The following is a 21,638-nucleotide window of genomic DNA, read 5'->3' as shown; positions in this document are numbered from 1 at the left end:
GCATGATATGAATATATAGTGAAATGAATGTTACGCGAGATTTATTTTCTAGCACGAGTGCATTAAGAAAGCGAAATTTGCATACTTCACATGACTTTTTGTATGTTTAACAGATAATTGTGATATTTATTTCATGTGATTTCGCGACACAATGATAGTAAATATTAAATTAGCATAGAAATGAGAAAAAAAACTAACTAACTCTTACTAACTCTTTGAATGATTTATTTTTTTACATAAAAAATATACAGAAGAATTAAAAATATCAGAGACTATGAACGTTACAGATTGTGAGTTCGATTCCCACTTGTGGAAATAAAATATTTTAAATTTTCATATCTCGCTCTGGTAACGAGGCAAAACGCTGTGTTAACTTCCGCCACTCAGCGCAAAGCCTGTAATTGCAAAGCGCAAATTTCGATGGAAAATGGAGAACGGAATTAGAACTAGGTTCCCTCTGCTTACCCTGCCTTGTGAAGGATACAGCGTTAAGATACAAAACATCGAAGAATGTGTTTCTTTGTAGTGTCTATTTATACTCAACTACTATATGCAGATAGATCATATGCTATGCGAATATTAATAGTTTCTTATTTATTAATGCTCATAAAATTTATGAAATATTTTTATTTTTTTTAATAAAAACATACTTGAAACTTATCATTTTATTAATGAAATTTAAACAAACAAAGATTGTGAGTGATGATATTCAGAATTCTGTAAAATATTATAATGTGAACCACATTACCTTGTTTTTCAATATTAATTTTAAGCTTTGAGCGCGTTGATGTCTAAACTACGTCAATATAGTCAATTTCGTCCAAAAGAAAATACGATTATCTTTTACAAATGTTATGCTGTGAAAAAAGTGTTCGGTACTCCTAAGTCCTATTTTTAGATAAGATTTTCTTGATATTACGAAATGAGAAAGTTAAATAATAGTAAATTTAACACAACTGTCCTTCTTCTAAGCAGTGCAAAGAAAATAATTATTTCAAGTTTTTACTTATTCACAAAAATATTTACTTTTAAATATTGCGTTACATTGGTAAAAAATTAACATCAAAGCTTTTGAGTTTAAAACTCTAAAAATAATTGATACAAAAACAAATTTAGTTTAGAAATGTAAAATAAGCAAAACTAATATAAAGTTAGCCAATATTTCTTGTAATTATATTAATACTTCGTTAATGCGACCTACATTCCTGTAGTTATGTAATCTTATAGTGCATTATTAGCTTCACTTTATAAATCAATGTTTTCATGAGAAAGGCATTTGAAAATTTCACAATATTAAAACTAAAATCAATTAAAAGTTGATTATAGTGTCGATTAGTTAAATACAATTATAGTTCTAATGATAATTGTCTTGCAGAACACGTAATGTAACAGGATCCAAATATTCTCAGAGCTCATGTGTGAGTAGTGCAGATATATATAAATATATATAAGCGGGAGGGAGACGGGTGGATAGCCTAACCTTTCGCTGAACGACCAGCAGGTAAGAACTGAGGACAAAAAGTGTTATTGTCAGTGCGCTAGAGAACGTAGTGAGAGCATCATCGACAACTTGACATATTGAGTGTTGGATAGGAGAATTAGACCTTTGAAGTCGTTCCAAGGGTCACGAGATGGCGTTCAGGTCTATAGGAGTGGTGTTCTTGGCGTGCCTTGTAGGTAAGTTCCGTGTCGGTATGTAAACACCGTTATGTTTAACTTATGGTTTGCATTTCAATTGTTTTGCTACTTTTTGTACTGTTATTTTCTTTCTTTTGTTTATTTATTATACTTTTATAAGCTTAGGTTTATGCATTTTCTATTCTATATTGGTAAACTACTTTTAAAATTACGTTTGGTCGATATATTATCAGTTGACCTTGGCATATTTATTGATAAGACTGGTTCGAGCTTAATTTTAATATTTAAATGATATAGTTTAATATGCATATTTTATGCAATAACGTAGTAATAAATTTAGTATTTTTTATGTAAATGAGCTTAATGAATCAATTTTTATCAATTTAGTTTTAAAATTGAACTTAAAAGTTATATTTGAATATTATATTACCTTCGTTTCAGTTTGATCATTAATTTGCTTACTAATGAAAGTAGGTGTAATATAAAGGTGTGGTAATATCTTATCAAGGCTATATTGATATTAGGGTAGAGGCACACGAATGCCAGCAAAGCTATAAAAAGTTTACATTCCATAAAAGCAAGACTGTTTATTTTAATATAGCAAATATATACCCAAAATAAAATGGAATATGTCGGTATTATAATATAAACTATCGTAGTTTTCTTTAATTTATGCTGTCTTAATCGAATAACTGACTACATGTTGACATTTAAAATAATTTAAATAAACTTGTGAGGTATTGCGAGATATTAATACATAAAACTATTTTCTGAGAAAAACTATCACAAATACTTTATATTTCTTAGTAATAATGTATTCTTATGACAGACACTACTTATTATATACGTATATTTTTTGTTTATATATTATTAAATGGTTTTTTTTTTCACAATTTTATCAAAAATATTGTTCATAGGCAAAGTTTCATTCCTTATCAGCATCTGACATTTACATTTCTTATTTAGAAGAACTTAGATGACAAATAAGATATGTCTATCAGAACTAAGCCTTACTTACATCGATGTGGTCGAATTTTGGCACGGGCTCAACTTTCGTTATGTTAGGTAATGGAGAAACCGGCACGTAATGTTGCTTCATACGATTTTGTTTGTATTTTGTCAACTGTTAGATTTTATCAAACCGGATGTCGGCGTCGGCTTATCGTTAACAACGAAAGGTCATCGGGTTAACGTTATTTAAACTCAAACTCGAACTTTAAAATTCAAGAAGATTTTGAAAATTATTTTTCTTTACATAAAATCAGCTTCACGCTGTATCCCGCACACAGAAGGGTAGACAGAGGGAACTTAGTGTTAAGACACTCCGTTTCCCCACTTTCTGCCGAATTCTGGAGGCATTGCGTGTTGGGTGGCAGAACTCAACGCCGCACTTTGCCTCGACAACAGAGCGAAGAAATGGAAATATAAACGTAAATAAATATTTCACTTCCTCGAGTGGGGATCGAACCCACAATCGTCGCGTTACAGATATGAAAAAATACAATTAAAAGCCAAAGTAAATTATAATGTTAGCGTTGTTGTTACTTTGTAATCCATGAAAGTATGTATTAAGAATTTCATATAATTATATACTTTTTCTTTTCTAAAGTGATGTAAAATGATTGTTTATGATGATAACGTGCACTTAAGAGTTAATGTGACGTAACGAAAAAGTATTATGAATACCATTTTTCATTCACCCTTATATAAACTTTTTAGTTTAAATATTTTGGTATGTACTTATAGCTGAGTTATTTGCAATTAGCTAAAATGAAGGCTTCACTAGTTTAAACAAGAACTTATAGAGAATATAATTTTTTTACAAGATCAATAAAAAATATAGAAAACTTATCATTTAATCTATATTTAAAAAGAGAGAAAATAACCTTGAATGACCTTCATTATCTCAAATAGGAAGTCTGGCTCGGTCTCAATGTAAACCAGTGGAGCTTAAGCATATTTCATAGTAAATACAACCTACCTATGCATTTAGTTAATTTTTTCTTCACTCTTGCATTTTAATTCAATGTCAATATCGAACTCGTTGTAAGTGATTGTAATTTTAATTAAAATATTAAATATAATTTATACTGAACAGTGATTGATAAGGAATTTGAAAGTAATATTTAATTACTGTTACTTTGGCATTGAAAAATAAAATTCTAATAGTGCTATTATTTGCAATTTTTGGTCATGGATGCCAATTAAATTATTTTTATTAAGTAATTTGCATAATTTTTACATTAATTAAAGAATTGAGGAGTTTTTTGTAACTTTTGATCCTTGGATTAAGTTACGAAGCTCTATATTTAAAATAGGATATTAAAATAGCTTCTTTTTTATTGTTTCTTAATTCTGAGAAGAATATCGAACTTCCGAAAAAATCTTAAAACTTTTTTGTTAATTATCTTTTTGTCCAAATAACGAAATCCATCATAACATTTGAAGTTATTTATAAGTTTAAAACTAGAGAAATACAACATAAATATTTTGTTTATTCTTTCAGTATTAGCATCGTCAGCGGTGCCTAAGGGTGGTAAAAGGAAACCAGCTAACCCACCAGCCCGCGTCGCTGCTGACGCAGAACGAGATGCAGAAATCACAAATTCCTGTCCAGATGATGGCTTCTTTGCGGATGCCGAACAGTGCGACAAATATTACGAATGCAGGTAATACTCTTATATATTTTTCAAATTTCCGAATATATATTTTTATATATATTGTTTTTAATTAAAAAAATATATCTTATATCCTTTCTAATACCTCCAAGCATATGCTTACAAAATTTCATGACAATCGGTTGAGTAGTTTTGGCGTGAAAGCTTAACAGACAAACTTAAATTCACATTTATAATATTAGTACAAGATATAGTATGATTCTTTGATTATGGAATTCTGAGCGCGCAATATTTATATAAAAGTATTATTTAGAAAAATCATTCAATTGTTAAAATCATCGAATCGAGATATAAATCTTTTCTTAGTCCTAACAACAACAATTCAATTCAATTAAAACGTACCAACGTTTTTATCAAGTAATTTTAAATAACTAATATTTTTTTTTCTTTTTATTATACTACAAAATGATATGCAAAAATGTCGGTCGATGTACCTAAGCGTTATTCACTTATTGATTGACTAAAAAAACTTTGTATTTGCAATGTCTTGCGTTATTTAAACAGCATGAGTAAGTAAAATCTTGCTAAAAAAATAATAGTGTTTATTGACCATAAATCATTTTGATGGATTGTTTATTACATTTTTGTATAAAGATTTTAATGGAATTTTGTATGATAAATATTTTAAGAGATTTTGTATAGAATGACTTGCCAATTGTTAGAGTTTCGAAGTTTAATAAGTATAATATGTAAAAATTATAACGAGTTTTAGAGAAGAACTTATCATATTATATTTATACCTTGTGGTAATAAGCATTTGCCGAAGATTAATAGTGCAATTAAGTATAGTTTTTAATTTGTTAGCAAATTTGAAAAATCTCCAGAAATGTATCATAAATATTTAGATTAAAGTTTAAAATTTTATGTTGGTCTAACATATTAGCATTAAAAATGAATTTCACATGAGTCAATTACATTACAATAAACAATTATGAAAATCGCCATAGTGAGAACGCTATTTTCAGAATTTTCTTCATAAATTTCAGAGCGGGTGAAATAATTGAAAAACTGTGCCCAGATGGTATGGTATTCAACGATTACAGTCCTCAAGAAGAAAAATGTGACTTGCCATTCAATATCGACTGCTCACAAAGGCCCAAACTACGTAAGTTTACAAACTGTTTATTATAATATGGGGTAATATTCAAAAACTTGAATTTTTGTAAACAGATATATATTATCCCAGTGAGAGTATAAAATATTTATTTAACTTCTAACAATTTTATAAAAAAAAAGATCATATCCAAAATATATAATATTTTGTGCTATATTTGGGGTGTAGTTATCTTGAGACTAGGGGGTAGAAGAAGGCCGTATATGCATCTCCAACTAGCCTGAAGGTGATGGTGGCTGCAATAGGCGGGTCTACCATTGAGGCATATCTGTTCTGCGCTGAGATGGTCGGCGCGTTTTAAAGTTATTCAATATTATAATACTTACGAAATGGTTACTTAACTAAAATTTTCCTATAGAAAATTCATAGAATAACACTAAACTGAGTAAACATTGTTAAATAATCGTAAGTTATAAAGGTCAGGACACGTGAGTGGAGGTGGCACGTGTTTGCCATTTCGGGACTGGTTGGTGGCATCAGTATATACGTGCTAAAGGTTAACTTTGCTGAACAACTTTCCAATCTCAAGGGAACTGTGGCCTTGGCGGAGATGGAATTTGTAGAATTGTTGCTTTTGTTGTCGCATGCTTACTAATATAGGGAAAAATATATTGTTTTTATAGATTTATCGTTTGGAAAATGATAAATTATATATATTTTACTTTAATTTTCTTAAAAATAGAACGAACTTTCGATCAAAACTTGTAATAATGTAACTTATGACGTATATTTTTGTACGGAATCCATGTATAAAATAGCCAAAAAAAAATATTAATATAAATAAGTTAAGTTATTATATCATATTCCAATTTCCAGAGACACCTATCCCTGCCCAGCACTGTCCACGTCAAAACGGTTATTTCTCCCACGAAGATGAAAAAGAGTGCGGCAAGTTCTACTACTGTGTAGATGGTAAATTCAACATGATCACCTGCCCTGATGGCCTCGTGTACAACGACAAGAGCGGTATCTGTACTTGGCCTGATGAAGCTAAGAAGAAGGGATGTGGTGCTGCTGGTATGTAACAGTTCCACATATTTCTGGTATAGTAGAGTGAGCTGAGAGATTTTAGAACGATAACTGAACAGTATTCTTTTTCCATGGCGATAAACTGCACAATCTTTTTTGTACTTGATGCTATGCAAGAACTAATTTATGTTTGAAAATATAAGTTCTAATTAGATGTAAAATGTAGTTCAGACTTAAGTTTCTCTTGCAAACATGCTGGAAATATATTTTTATTTTTTTAAATAAATATTTTCAATATTATTTAGACACACAATTATTTTGTTTATATATTGAGGCCGTCGGTAATGAAATATTTATTTACATTTATATTATCATTTCTTCGCTCTGGTGTCGAGGCAAGTGCGGCGTTGAGTTCCACTTAACACGTAAAGCCTCCAGGATTCGGGAACAGAGTGTAAAACACTCCGTTCCTGAACACTAGGTTCCTTCTGCCTACCCTGTTGTGTGCGGGATACAGCGTGAAGCAGATTTAAATTATTTTGATGGAACCAATTGCAAACTGTCGGGACTTTGAACAATATTGATTGTAACAATTTAGAGTTCTTAAATATAGCACTAGTGAATTAGATATATTATGTTCTTATATATAATATAGTTTACAATGAGGGCAGCTTTACATATCACACGATCTAGTATAATGATTTGTAACAATGTCAAGATGCTTAGGTTACTAAGGACATCTACTGTTCTAGTTTATATGTAAGAGGAATAATTACAGTAATTACATGTAAAATGGACATGGCGGTTGAGTAATTAAGTTGACATTGAACTGTTATAATATAATTTTTAAATTAAAAAAATTGATATAAAAGCTTAAGGTAAAATTAAATAAGACTCGAATATTATATTTTTTATAAATTATTTCTTACGATGTTGCTAGTCTGATTCTTCTATTTTTACTCTTTTCTAAACCAAATATGCCTCAATGTCACTCCTAATTGACCTTTCTTGAGGCCAGTCTTGATTCAGGGGCTCAAGGGGTCCAATTCCCACTATTACAATTAACACTAGCTTCCCAAGCTTCTCTCGAAACTACAGTAATAAAAAATATTAATCTATAATTTAATTTCATCAGAGGTATTCCAATTCGACTGCCCCGCTGTAAATGAAACATTCGGTCTGACCCACCCACGGTACGCCGACCCTGATGACTGCCAATTCTTCTATGTATGCATAAACGGAATCACTCCTCGCCGCTCTGGCTGCAAGCTTGGACAGGCCTTCGACGATGTCACCAAGCGATGTGATTGGGCAAGGAAAGTGCCTGAATGGTAAGTTCTTAAGTACTTATTGTATTTTTCCTTCAGATTTTTACTCATGTCGCTAAATAACTACTAATATTTTGGTTTTTTTTTGGTAATTTATAATTTAACATCAGCTTTAATTGAAACATAAGTTTTTAAGTTCTCTTAATGAAAATTATTTAATTTATACTTAAATCTAATTAAGAAAGCTTAAAACCCTTTTTTCCTATTATTTCTTTCCTTTCTGTTATATCTGGTAGAACAGATTAAATATATTTTTCTTTTTTTTATAGTGCTGACTGGTACAAAGGACAGCTGACAGATGCAGAGTTGGATGCTCTAGAAAACCCACCTACCCCTAAGCCTAAGCCTTCCGGATCGCCATCACGTCGCAAGCCTCAACGTCCCAGCAAAGGCAAACAAATAGAGATAGAAGAATAGTTTTACGTAGTTAGTATAGATATAATAAAGGTTAATTTTATAGAGTAATTGTATTTTTATTTAAAGATTAATTTATCAATTTTATTTGAACAAAAGCGAGGGAGAAAAAAAACAGAGAATGAAGAGAGAAAATAAGAGTAAATAACGTATACTATAATATTATTAATTTATTTTTCACAATAGTTTAATTTGTAGTAAGTTAGAATAAATGTTTGTTTATTAATCCAGTGTCCATATGTGGCTATATGTTTTAAACAGGCCTAGATCGATTAAAGTACATTACAACATAAAACCTAAAATCTGTTATCTAAAATTTAAAGTGAAAAGGAAATGAAATAGCTTTTTTGTTCTATCTAATATAATTTGTGAAATATTTATAATTGTTGAGGAATCACTGAACAGAGAATTAATAGTTTGAATTTTATATTCGTAGAAATTAGTCACCAACATCCCTAACTTTGTGACTAACATCTACAATTGTAAAATATTTTCACGGTACACGTTCTCTGCTAAGATACATTACGTAGTACAACGGTAGTATGTATTATTAACTACATTTTTATAACTTTACTCTGTATTTCGCATTTAGCAGAGTCAACAGAGAGAATCTAGTCGACATAATATCAAATTTTCCGCCCAATTTTCGGGCAATGTTCTTTATAATTAAGTCGAGTCTAATAGCTTCAATTGACCATCGAGTTGCACTTTCAGTTGCCTCTCTGAAAGGTCTACAAGATTTTCGTACAGACCAATTTGACCTCTCGGGTTAGGTAAATGATGGCCAAAACTGCTTTAAACAAATAAATTTTATGGGGCTCCTTCAAAAGAATATATGTTCCGACTGTCAATACTAATGAACTTTTAAGTTTTTTTTTTTTTATTTTATGCAGTCGGAATTTTATATTTTAGAATATTGTCAGTCTTAGACAAATTATTAATATATTACTTATTAAAGTTTTATAGCTTAAATTTTAGGCTGCTACTAGTTTGGCCTTTAAGCCGTATCCATAAAATACTCATATAGAGATACTTGAGGGTTTCGGGATGAACATAGGATACTTTTTTTCTCATATTTGTAATATTATCGATATATACCAATATATTAAAATACTTATTAATTTGACATGCAATTTATTCTGTCATATTAATAACAACCGTCGTTGCTAAGCAACGATTTGCAAAGCATGTTGTTGTTAGAAAACGTCACCCAAAATGAGCTTGCTTAACGCATCTCTCTGTTGAAAACTGAAAATAATTTCATAAATATATTTAATAAATATTCGTATAGTTCAAGCAGGCGTAGCAGCGTTCGAGTCCACTAGTATATTTATAAAAAAAAATGATAACTAAAAAACCTTCCAACCTATACTAAAGTTAAAAAAAGGATAAATAAATATAATTAATATTTTTTAACATTTTATTATTTAACATATATAGTACTTTCTCTATTTACATTCATTTAAAGTTCATTATTTACATATGTTTATTTAAATATATATATTACAATGGGATTTTGTTGTGCTGTAACTCTATGGTAACTAATATCACGCAATTCTATTCTGTACTTAATGTGTTTAATAATTTGTAGGAAGTCAATTGTCTAAATACATAAGATTTTCTTTAATAAATTAGATGTTTGACGGGAAAAAATATTGATTATGACAAAACGAAAACGAAACTAGAGTAGATTGCTTCATAGGGTACAGGAAGGGTAAGAATATCCTTTTTTTTTTCGCAATGTCTTTATTGCTGTTGACCTGGACTGGTCCTGACAGCATCACCAGGCGGAAAAGACCAGGAGAGTAAGGGTAAGAATATCCATAATATGAACACTAAATGATAACGAATCTTCGTCATTCCCCAATTTACGTCGAATTTCAATCAAAATTTACTATATTTTTAGTAAATATAGTAAATTTTAGTTGAAATTTGATGATTTAATGAAAATTATTTATTAAAAATGTATTTTTCTATGTATGTATTTAGAATGTTAGAATATTCGTTTTCGTTTTGTTATAATATCAAAAGACTTAAAAATTACGCGTGTCCGCAATGTGGCACCAGTTCAGGGTCTTCACAAGTTAGGTTTTGGTCATCGAAGACTTTGCCTTCACCGCAGGCGATGAGACGAGGGTTGCCTTCCACGCAGGTGATCAGGTGGTGGCAGTCACCGGGCACGGGGAAACGGGGGTAAGGCCAGAATTTGGCTGATTGAGTGTGAGCTGGTACTTTTGTTGGGCATTTGAAACCGACGACGGCTGATTAAAAAAAATATAATTAAAATATTACAATTATATAGATATGTATATTGTGTCTTTATGTTAGTAAACGACATTGTAGCGATATTAGGCATAGTCTGTTTGTAAATAAAGACAGGCTTTCCTATTTAGAATGAATTTCCACGAATGGGAATCAAACCCATAACCTAGCGCGTTTACAGTCACACGCTTTTGTCTTTGCACCACGAATGGTCTCTGGTACAACAACTAAAGCAAAGTATAATTATTCTACTATAATATAATCAAGACAATTATTTCACACACCTTCAGGATTACAGAAAGGTTGTAATAAATCGGGCCAGTTGCATCCGTGGATACGCTCGTCGTACACGAGGCCTGGCGTGCAGGGCTCCTGGTGTGGCACTCCGAACGCGCACTTGATGTAGCTGGTTGAGCACTCAGCGCTGTCAGGGTAGATACCGAACTGGTATTCACATCCAGGTGTAGAGTATGGTGTCACTGTAAGTTTAAAATTTAAGAATAATATGAATAATATAATAATTGGTTTGGTTTAGTTGAGATTACTGCCGTTTAGGTATCATATTTTAATGCGACTACCATTTTTAGTTAACATCTTAATAGGAATTAGGAAAAACCTTACCCAAAGACCTTAGGAGAAAGTTAGCATATCGTTGGAAAGTTCCATATTTTGGAACCTAAGCCTCACGTTTCAGTTTGAGACGTTTCATATTTTTATAAGTAATATAAGATGAGAATAAAAATAAAAGAGAATAAAAATATAAGACGATGATTATAGTTGCATTCTGCTATAATAGAACGTCTCCAAAATTGGTAAGAAAGTAAAAACTGGAGTACATATCATTTCTTTTTCTCACCTTATCAAAAATCTAAGATTTGTGTAGCCCTTACAAAATAAATTTATAACTTTAATACTTATTACTTTGCAAAAAATATAATGTAAATAGAATTTTTCATGAATTATTAATAAGAGATTTAAACAGTATTCTTACAATCAGCTTTCCTCTCCCCGCAGTCGACAGCCCAGTTGTAGTTGCAGTGGTTGTGCACGGCGCCCTTGCCGTCGAAAAGAAGACCATTTTCACATGTTTCTACGGTGAGCGTGCCGTTTGTGCACAGAAAGAACTGGTCACAGAGTTCAGGATGCGCGTATGCCTAGAATAGCAAAAATGTCTTATTAAACAACTTTATTAAACTTTAAATTGTTAGTAATGGTTACAGTTATATTATATCTATTAGTAAAATGTTTATTATATATTTTTTATAGTTTTTATTGTCTTATAATTGTATACTATATATAGCTGGGAAGGCAAAGGGAATAAAAAATAATGTTCAGACACTCCGTTTCGTACTTTCCGCCTAATTTTCGAGACATTGGATTCTGAATGGTAGAAGAACTCAACGCTTGCTAACAAAGCGTTAAACTGAAAATAATTCATTTCCTTTTTTGAATTAAAGTTAATTTAAATAAATATGAAAATTTTTAAACATAATGCAAAATACCTGAACTCCATATTGTTCTGGGCAAGCTGGTGCGTTTCGCAGCAGAAGGCCTGCCTGCGCTGGAAAAAACAGAAAAAAAAATCTTAATGACAATAAGCAATGTTTTATAATAACTTCACTGTTAAGACATTTTACAAAGTATTTCCTTGAACATCTGTCCAATTTTAAAGAGTTTTAGTTAATAGTTTTTTCTAAAGACAGCTAATGGTTATTTTTAAATTTATAATATCTCTTTAATTTCGATGTTTTTTACATGTTTGCTTCTGTATATTCAAAAGTAGATTTTAAAATATGTTAGAGAATTAGATAAGAAACATGAAGGGCTATCATTATATTGGAGGTTAGACTTTCATTGTAAGTTAAAACTACTAGCAAAGCAAGCGTGGAGCGTGACGATTGCGCAACCCTGATGTGAGGTCGATTGTTGTTAATTATATTTGCCAATTAACTACGCTTGATTTCTTCGACGTGAGGTCAGGTGTGATTGACTAGCAATAAAGTAATGTTTCTATATTTAAATATTTAAAAAAATATGAGACCAGTTGTGGCGCAGGGGCATAAGGGCATGCGATACGTTGTAGGTTCGATTCCCACTCTAGGAAGTGAAATCTTTTATATTTTAATTTTTTCGCTCTGGTGTGGCAAAGCACAGCGTCCAGTATTCGGTGGAAAGTGAAACAGCGTAATCATGTGAATAACTTCTTTTTTTCTTTTTCCTATGTGTCTGAAAACCTGAAGTTCTAAAATAGATTTGGTATCGTTTTCAATAGCCTACCACGAAGTTATGGCATAAATAAACATAACTCATTGTACACTTGCATGAAGAAGTAAGTTTAATTATTATTACTAATTGAGTTAACTTCGACATTATAAAAATATACAATTATTTATTCTTTGGTTTAAATTATTAATATTAAATTAATAAATATATATTTAAAAAAAAACATTTGACAGAATTCTTTAGGATGAATAACAGTATAAGAAGAATAAGTTATTTCGTTGTTCATTAATTTTTCTATATTAAAGAGAAAACTTTGAAAATAGGACTCTTTTATTATTGGAAAATTATTTTTTGTCAGTTTGGGCTAAACTAGATTTCAAAAATGTTCTAACGAGTGATGTTGATATTAATATAATAAAAATATTTTATTAAAAAAAAAAACACTTGTGTACCAGACAGTCCAGTTCGTGTTTGTTCTTGTGAGCGTAAGAACTTCGTCACGATATCGTGTATATCAGCCGACACATCATTCACTTTTACTTTCATTCTTATTCAGATAAACACATTTCGAGTATTATGTAACATAATTATAATTGAAGTGCGTAATGTATATTTAATTTTAATTATTATTAAATAAATTCACGCAGTTTTTTTTAAATTACTTTCGTTCTTAGCTTTTTCTCTGATAGGCGTATATAATAGTAAATTAAACGGTCTTAATCGATCTTCGCCACAGTAAATGAATAGCATTCACAAATAAACCAATTCTTAATAATAACTTAATCATTTATTGTAAAAAAATAGTTGTGCAAGTTGAAATAAAAGCGTAAGGAAATGCTTTTATTGTTGTTGTTGTTATATTTATTGTTGTTATTTGCTTTATAAATACTACTATAGAATGGACTAATAATGTCTTAATAATAAATTGTATCAAGTAGTAGTATTGTGACGATTTATTTCCGCGACCTTGTATATCTTAGTAATATTCACTTGTCATTCAATTGATATATAAAATGCTGCTTTAATAAAACATGAATATATTATCTACATTTTTATTATTTTGCTTATTAATTTTAATTGTATTTTTCAATAAATTAAGATATTATATTTAATACTTATGAAAATTTATTTTGTGAACACAGTTGTTATAGGTTATTTTTAATATTAAGCTATTTATGTAAACCACACTGAATAAAATAAAATTTTCTTTTAATAATCAAAATTTATACATTTATTTAGTATTTCTTAAGTATTTTTCATAGTTTTTAATTATTTTAAACCAATTTATTCATTAATATACAATATACGTACGTAAATAATATTTAGGCTAAGAATACGTTAGATATTAAATTACAGCGTTATTTTAGAGCTCAACGCATGTAGAGCGGACTAGCGAGCGAAAGTAGTATCGCGGTGGTCAGCCTTGGCTTGTAAGAAACTGTAGTGTTGTCAGATTAGAGCACTCTATTAGATCTTTTATATCAATTAAAAGTTTATATAATGAAATTGTCTTTCTGTCTTTTGAAAATAATGGCGTATACTGTCTCTATTAAATTTCAAATAGTTTTTTTGGTGATGTTGCTCTTAATATAATTTAAATTGTTAGTATTCTTTTTATCACGCTCTCATACAGCAGAGGTGGAGGGGACCTAGTGTCTTTAACGAAAAATACGACATTTTTCATTTCCTCGAGTGAGAATCGAACACATAGCCGTCAGGTTGTGTCATTGCTCTCGTAAATTTTAGTTATGTACATTTTAATTTTTAACGCTTGTCAATGTTAATTGATGTTTGTTATAAACTAATATTACAATATTAAGGAAAGAATTGTAAATTATTACGTAAATAATCACTTATCATATTAAGATTCATAAAAATATAATGAAATGGAGTATAATATTGTTATTAATTTTAAAATTATTATTAAATTATACTTAAAAATATAAATTTAGCATCACATATTTGAAGAGTGATATAATTCGTACAAAACTAACACGATTCGATAAGACATTGCACAAGAACGGAAGACGGTGAAACCTGTTTACATCTTGCGGCTTATGTAACGAAGATGCTGCGCACATCCTTACTTATTCATTCACTCGCTCTGCTATTTCTATTGTGATTACTATATTACGGGTAGTTAGCTATAGTAACTAGAGTTTGTATATACAGTCCTATTGTAGTTAAGTATTTTAATTTTTTTTTTTGGTATTTTTCCTCTTTAAGTATTATTTCACTCGATTTAAAAATAGTTTTTAATATTTCATCGATTTTTGTGTATGTATATACATATACATAATTGATAAATACTTTCAATTGATTGATTGATTCGCTCCTAACACGCAGTGCCTTCAGAATTCGATGGAAAGTAGGAAGCATAGTGTCTTAACACTCCCTCTGCCTATCTTACTACATGCGGGATACGGCGTGAAGCTGATTTCATGAATATTTTAACTAACGTTATACTAATATCATAGTGGAACCTTATATAATCATACTAGATATATATTATATGATAAGCTTCATATTACGTCTACAGAACTGTCCATATACCCAATGTATGAATGACAATTGGTTACATTATTTGAATATTTCATTGTTGTAACTTAACATGTACATACGTTTTATTTAAATGTATGTGAATTTTAATTTTATCTTTAGAGTAAAAGTTTTCTCTTCAGACACTTTTAGAATAATGCATTCTAACCATTTAAATAAATAAATATTTTCTTGGTCGATATCTCCTCAGAATACTGTACTTGTAAGTATCGAAAAAATATAGTGATAAATACTAAAAATATATAAAATGTATATTGTAATCAAATTTAAAAGTAAATATTCATTCATGTAATGACAATAAAAATATCATTATACTAAAAATATATAATAAAATCTTATTTAATTGTCTAAGACAAACGTAATATTTTGAAGCGTAGTAGACAGCTGTAATGAAATGATTAATGTGGAACGAATGCACGCGTTGAACTCTTTTGTACGGACAATGATAAAATTCCAACATCAGTAAAACAACCGACCGTTTTAACTGCGCTTATTAGATATTGTGTAATTAAATCTAAAACAAATTTTTTTTTTAAATATTTTATATTAGTATATATATGGCGTCTCAATTATAATAAAATGTAAGAGAATTGTATAAAAATAAAAATACAATAAATAAGTCAAACTATAAAAAAATCTCATTAAATCTGGCAAATTGTCTTCACTGTTTCAGTACAATTTTTGTAATAAATTTTATTACAAAAAATATTTCGAAATACGCAAAACTTTTATCGGAGTAAACTAGGTTACGATATAATTCACGTAATTCGGCTTAAGGCAATTGCAAAGTGAATGGCAAAAACTAAGCCCTTAAACTTTACTGTGAAAGTATGATATTATTTAAAATTTGTTAATATAAATATATAACATGTAATAGATAGCTTATTTCATACTATATCACTAAAAACACCTTGTATATAATATATTATTATTAGAATATCTTGGTAGGATGTAAACTAAAAAAAAAAATATCATCTTCTCTGAATGAAGAACAAAATGTCTCAAAAATGAATTTTCCTTTCTTTTCTTTTTTCTTTAATGTTTTTGAATGTTTATAGATTTAATAATTTCATTCATTATATTAATAATATTTTCTTTTAAAAATTTAATTTTATTTAAATGATTTGACAACAAATTATTTAGCATGATATTGTTAATTACTTTGTGGAGTCGTTACTTTTCACTCAAGATATTGTATTATACGATATTAATCTTAACGCAATTAAGCCAGAGGCAAAATTGAAATAGCTTAGTATAAAACTTATACCTCGTTTATTAAGAATCTAGTAAAAAAGATAATCGACTAGTAATCGTCATTAAGTAAAAACCGAATATAATTTAAGTTGAAATAAGAAACAAATGAGCGATTCGTCTTGACATTTCGTTATTTTAGATGTTTAAAGTGTCAAGTGACCTTTAAAAAACTAGAATACGTCCTATTAATGTTTTTGTATAATCAACAATATGAAATGACGCCATGGCCGGCGTATTTGGGATGTATCTGACAATAGTTAGAATTATACATTTAATATTTTATGGTCCACCTACCGCAAACGCGTTAATCGCGGGTTCGATTCCCATTCGGGGGATTGGAACATTAAATATTTTTATTATCTAGTGCAGGACAGGCAGTGCCTCAAGAAGTCAGCAGGAAGTAGAGACTTACTCGCAAACCTATATTTATATAACTTTATAATTGAAAGAGCTTAATATTTAATAACATTTGGAAGAATATATAAATATACTTAAATATCATATCGAATGTAGACTTTTCAGTATTGAGTTTCAGTACTTATCTCAATATCGATAAGAAACTAAGAACAGAATGCCTTTTGCGGAAGACAAATTATGAAAAAGACAAATTAATTGATTTTTGCACTCAAAATACTGTCTTAGTGTCTTATCACTAATCAATATGAAATGATTTTATTATAGAACGCGTAATTATACACGTAGGGTTATACATTCATCTATCAAAGAATCATTATCTTTAGATGTTTTAGATTTTTGTATAACGGAATTCTATATGATTAATAATATAAATCAGAGTTCGAATATTTTTTATGTAGCAGGTGTGGACCTTGAGTTAAACAATTCCGGCCCCTTTCAATTCGTTGAGTAACGAAGGAAACCATTAGCCACCAGTTACATTTACAATAACTCAATTATATTTTAGAATTTTTGTAAAGTAATATAATAAAATTAATTTATATAACTAATGATAATAATCATTAACAAATTTAATTATATTTGCATATTACAATTCAAAACTATTTCATTTTCAAAATTTTACAACTTTTTAAAATATTTTTGATATTTTAATAAAGATACGTGTTTCATTTAGTCTACATGTATGGAAAACCACACGAGCGAAAAACTAATATAGGCTTATTACAAAAAGAAGACTTACTGTCATTTATAATTAACTTTTTGTAAAGTTTAGATAAGAGTACAGCTATAACGAAAATCATAGAAAAAAATATATTTATAAATTATTATATATAATATAACAATCGAAATTATTAATGTAGCACTAATTATGTACTTGTAAAAATTTAATTTTGAAAGACGGGTGCGGCGTACTTGTACACGCAATCAAACGTTTGTTGCGGCCCAGCACACCACTGGTTATTAAATATTCTGAACCCTTTCCAATGTTGAGCAATGGGCGGCGAAGGATAATATTAAATCTATTTGTAATGGCCAGATGGTGATCTAGTTAAGTATTTAGCACGTTAACACCAAATTTAGGTTAGAATTCTATTTTAAGTATAATTTACATAGATTACTTAGTTTTTTTATAAAAAAGAAAATTATATACGAAAAATTTTAAACCTGAATAGTCAATATTTACTAAAATATTTTATTAATTATTAAATAAAAGAAAGCTTTCGTAAAACAATTGTGTGATGCCAATTTATTAGAAACAGAACCAAACAAATATTAGCAAAGACGGCCAAGAATCCAAGCAAGGACGTTACGCATGAAAAATGTTAGTCGTGAAATAGCTAACTTGAACATTTCTTTGAAAAATACAATTAATATTTAAAGTTTTGAAATTTTTGTAAGGAGAATTATAAATTTGTGCCAAGTTGCTATTCGCATTGACCTTTTAACTTTGGAGCGATATTTTAACAATGCTTGTATGGGGTTCAAGATATAATGGAATTTTTTTTTCTTATTCCGTTATTACTTAGTGCTGCCCTACACTTCCTAACCTATATGTATGCCAAATTTTAATTTTCTAAGTCTAATCTTGTCTTGTCTTTCTTGTTTCATATATGTTGTATTACTTATCAGTCAGTCAATAACAAAAGAGGCTTATATGAAGAATTATTCATATTAAAGATAATAATCTAGATTATATATTTATAGTATTAATTTTTTAGGAATAAGTCTATTATTCCATATTTTTAATATCAAGTAAAACAATATTTCTTTACAATGCATAAAATTACTAAACAAAGCATCTCGATTAACTCACAAACGTTTATGTAATGAATAGGTCGACGTTAAGATGGTATATTTAGATATTATAATAATATTTAACTTCCGTTTTCGCTATTATTGAAAGTTATTCTATATAAAAAAATATTTTTAGTATTATATAGTTTTAGATAATTTAGGAAATAGAAGAGACCATAAAAAGAGATGGAATGAGCCAAAATATATTGATATTTTAACCTAAAGCCACTACCTTCAGCTTTACGTTTTACCCTGAGCATGGTAGATAGTGTCAAGAAATTCCGTTCTCCATTTTCGGTTCGAATTAGAGACATTGAGTATTGACTGACGTGACAGTGATTATTTATATAAATCAAGAATTACTCGTAAGTTACATCTATTCTAATATTTAAATTTGTTGAATTTTAAAAAATATATCTTATTGAAATGAAACGTTTCTTAAAAAGTAATATTACATGATTTCTTGTAATATGTCGATAATAATATAATAACATTTTATTTACATATATAGAACTGTGTTAATTAAACATTTTAAGTGCACATATCAAGTTTTAAAGCTGTTGTACAAGTTTTATATTAATCATATAATTAACAACTGCGAAACTATGCTAGAGATTTAGAAACATTATTTTTTTAAAAAAAATCACCTACACATTGCATCCTATATGTAGCAGGGTAGGCAGATGGAGCGTAGTGTTAAGACACTCCGCTTCACACTTTACCGATTCTGGAGGCATTGCGTCTTGAGTGGCGGAATTTAACGTCGCGTTTTGCCTCGACACCAGAGCGAAGGAAGGAAAATATTAAATATTTCATTCATCAACCTCGAGTGGGAATCGAACCCACAACTTATCGTGTTTATAGTCACATTATATAATTAATGTGGTTCTAAATTGCAAATGATGATATAATCTATTGATAACACTTAAAGGTTATTGATAGCTGTTATTATTTTTATCAATATTTTTGAAAATAGTTAATAAATGATTTACAATTATATTATAAAACTCAAGTATGTCCGGTGAAGCAATCATATTCTATGAAGATTAGTAAATAAGCGGATATAAACTGCAATTATCTATGAAGTTATACGAAATTAAGTTTTAATTTTGAATTAAATTGTTATTATATAAATAGGTTTATACATACATACATATAAAAGTACTTTAGTTAAATATGGTGCATTCGTAAACGAAATTTAATTATAGTTAAGCCTTTCTAGAATGTAAAATAAATTCCGTTCAGGGTCAAAACATGTCCGTTAAATGTTATACATGTTACAAAATTTGGTTTTTTAAGCATATATGTATGTATGATAACGAAAAAATAATATTTTCTAAATAATATTATTTTTAATTCTTAAAATTAATTGTAGTAATAAATAAAATATCTTACCATAGGCAAGGCAAACGGTCAAAATAGCAAAATGTGCACTAATCCTCATGTTGTCGATGTATAGTGACGTCCGCGCGTTGAACTCGGCCCGGCAGCACTGGCGCGTGCGCAAGCGCAGGCCGCTGCTACCACCGTCGACGTACTATCTATAGTATGGGTATTATTTTCTTTCCAAACTTTAGTTTAAATGTTTGTAATATGAAATTTTATATAAAAAAATGTATGTTAAATAAACCTTAAAATAAAAGAAAAAATTGTATTATGCAGTAATTTGTAATTATTTTTTTAAAATTAAAACAAATATAATAAAGTGATTTTATAATGTTTATAAATTGCCAACTTGGCTTTTAATTACATGCGTTTTTTCATATATAAAATATCCATAGACAATATTGATAGCCATACTATGAATTTGGTAGGCGTCGTTGAGTTCGAGTTACCTATTACGAAAACGGCCATATACCTCGCGCGGCGTGCTTTGTGTGACAATATTACATGGATATAAAGAACTGGATAAGCTTTTTGTTTATATTGCTAGATTTTTTTTAACTGGGGAATGATTGACTCTAAAAGACTGTGGTTTTCATTGCTTATTGGTATTTGAAGATTCTTCCTGCATTGGAGGAGTGATTTTAATTACTTAATCTCAGTTTTAAATAATAAGCCTTCTTGTCAAAAAGTTTATGTCAAATTCGAGCAAAAAAAACAACACTTTAATATGAATTTTAGGTAAGGACAGTGACGTCGTCGGCATCTTTAGCGTGGAAAATATATTTTATGGATAAATCGAAAACCACGGAAGTAAAGCCGCGAGAGGAAAACTAGTATTTTATAAGTAAGTAACTTATATTTGTATATTGACTTGTAGTTTTATGTATTGAAAAAGTAATTTATTTGAATTCAAATCTTGATATTAAATTTCAAAAATAATTTAATAATATGTCCACATCAAAGATTTTAAGCTAAGATTTTAATATACATTTTCTATCAGTTTTAAGTAATTTTGACAATAAGTGTTTTAATTGTAACATTAAGAGTTACAATTTTAAGACATTAAAATTAAAATTAAAATAAGTTCACATTGACCTTTACCTAGTAATTATTTATTAAAACGGAAATATTTCGAGCAATAAAACTTGAATGAAAGTAAAAGTAAATTGCTCTTTCAAAGTTCATTTATTGCTAAATTTTAAGAACTAATTAAAAGTATCAACGATTTTTTATATTAAAAATAAAGAATATATTTTTCCCAATTGTATTTTTTTTTGTTTAGTTTCACCTATACTCCTTACTTAGCATGCATAGGGAAGCTGGTATTAAGAAACTTCCATTAAAACATTTCTGTTTTCCACTTTCCATCGAATTCAATTCAGTCAAAGTCTGAAAAACATTAAAATATCTAATATTTCATTTACCTCGAGTGGGAATCGAATCTATGACCTATCGAGTTAATAGTTGCACATTTGTGCACTGTATTATACATATTTTCTTCCTTAAGGTCCTCTAACATAAACATATAATTTAATAATGGATGCACATACCTACATAATCATGTACCTTATTTGTGTGCCATTAAAATTCTAGTGTGCATAT

The 21,638-nt window shown here is 29.1% G+C and overlaps 2 protein-coding genes across 2 annotated transcripts; one reads left to right on the top strand and one right to left on the bottom strand.

Annotated features, from left to right (window-relative positions):
* The first annotated feature begins 1,517 nt into the window (after nt 1-1,517).
* LOC146534769 (protein obstructor-E-like) lies at nt 1,518-8,192 on the top strand. The gene is made up of 6 exons (XM_085193139.1): nt 1,518-1,677; nt 4,145-4,307; nt 5,303-5,421; nt 6,247-6,447; nt 7,535-7,730; nt 7,997-8,192. The coding sequence occupies exons 1-6, from the start codon at nt 1,632-1,634 to the stop codon at nt 8,142-8,144; spliced, it is 873 nt and encodes a 290-aa protein (XP_085049265.1). The 5' UTR covers nt 1,518-1,631; the 3' UTR covers nt 8,145-8,192.
* Nucleotides 8,193-9,547: 1,355 nt separating this feature from the next.
* On the bottom strand, nt 9,548-20,196 carry Peritrophin-A (Peritrophin A). The gene is made up of 5 exons (XM_085193162.1): nt 20,046-20,196; nt 11,906-11,964; nt 11,395-11,557; nt 10,688-10,882; nt 9,548-10,402 (listed from the first exon to the last, which is right to left on the bottom strand). The coding sequence occupies exons 1-5, from the start codon at nt 20,092-20,094 to the stop codon at nt 10,182-10,184; spliced, it is 687 nt and encodes a 228-aa protein (XP_085049288.1). The 5' UTR covers nt 20,095-20,196; the 3' UTR covers nt 9,548-10,181.
* Nucleotides 20,197-21,638: the final 1,442 nt, after the last annotated feature.

Source organism: Heliconius melpomene, chromosome 11 (assembly GCF_056956725.1).
Source record: "Heliconius melpomene rosina isolate 202511_hmr_F chromosome 11, ASM5695672v1, whole genome shotgun sequence".
In the NCBI taxonomy this organism is placed as follows: domain Eukaryota; kingdom Metazoa; phylum Arthropoda; class Insecta; order Lepidoptera; family Nymphalidae; genus Heliconius; species Heliconius melpomene.
This window is presented reverse-complemented; position numbering and strand designations above follow the sequence as displayed.

What these genes read in the sequence shown, in the direction of transcription:
- Peritrophin-A (XM_085193162.1), bottom strand. Translation starts at nt 20,094, where the DNA reads ATGAGGATTAGTGCACATTTTGCTATTTTGACCGTTTGCCTTGCCTAT. An exon ending in CAGAACAATATGGAGTTCAG is followed by an intron (nt 11,558 to 11,905) that starts GTATTTTGCATT and finishes TTGCTATTCTAG; the next exon opens with GCATACGCGCATCCTGAACT. An exon ending in ACCTTTCTGTAATCCTGAAG is followed by an intron (nt 10,403 to 10,687) that starts GTGTGTGAAATA and finishes TTTTTTAATCAG; the next exon opens with CCGTCGTCGGTTTCAAATGC.
- LOC146534769 (XM_085193139.1), top strand. Translation starts at nt 1,632, where the DNA reads ATGGCGTTCAGGTCTATAGGAGTGGTGTTCTTGGCGTGCCTTGTAG. An exon ending in CTCACAAAGGCCCAAACTAC is followed by an intron (nt 5,422 to 6,246) that starts GTAAGTTTACAA and finishes TCCAATTTCCAG; the next exon opens with AGACACCTATCCCTGCCCAG. An exon ending in GAAGGGATGTGGTGCTGCTG is followed by an intron (nt 6,448 to 7,534) that starts GTATGTAACAGT and finishes TAATTTCATCAG; the next exon opens with AGGTATTCCAATTCGACTGC.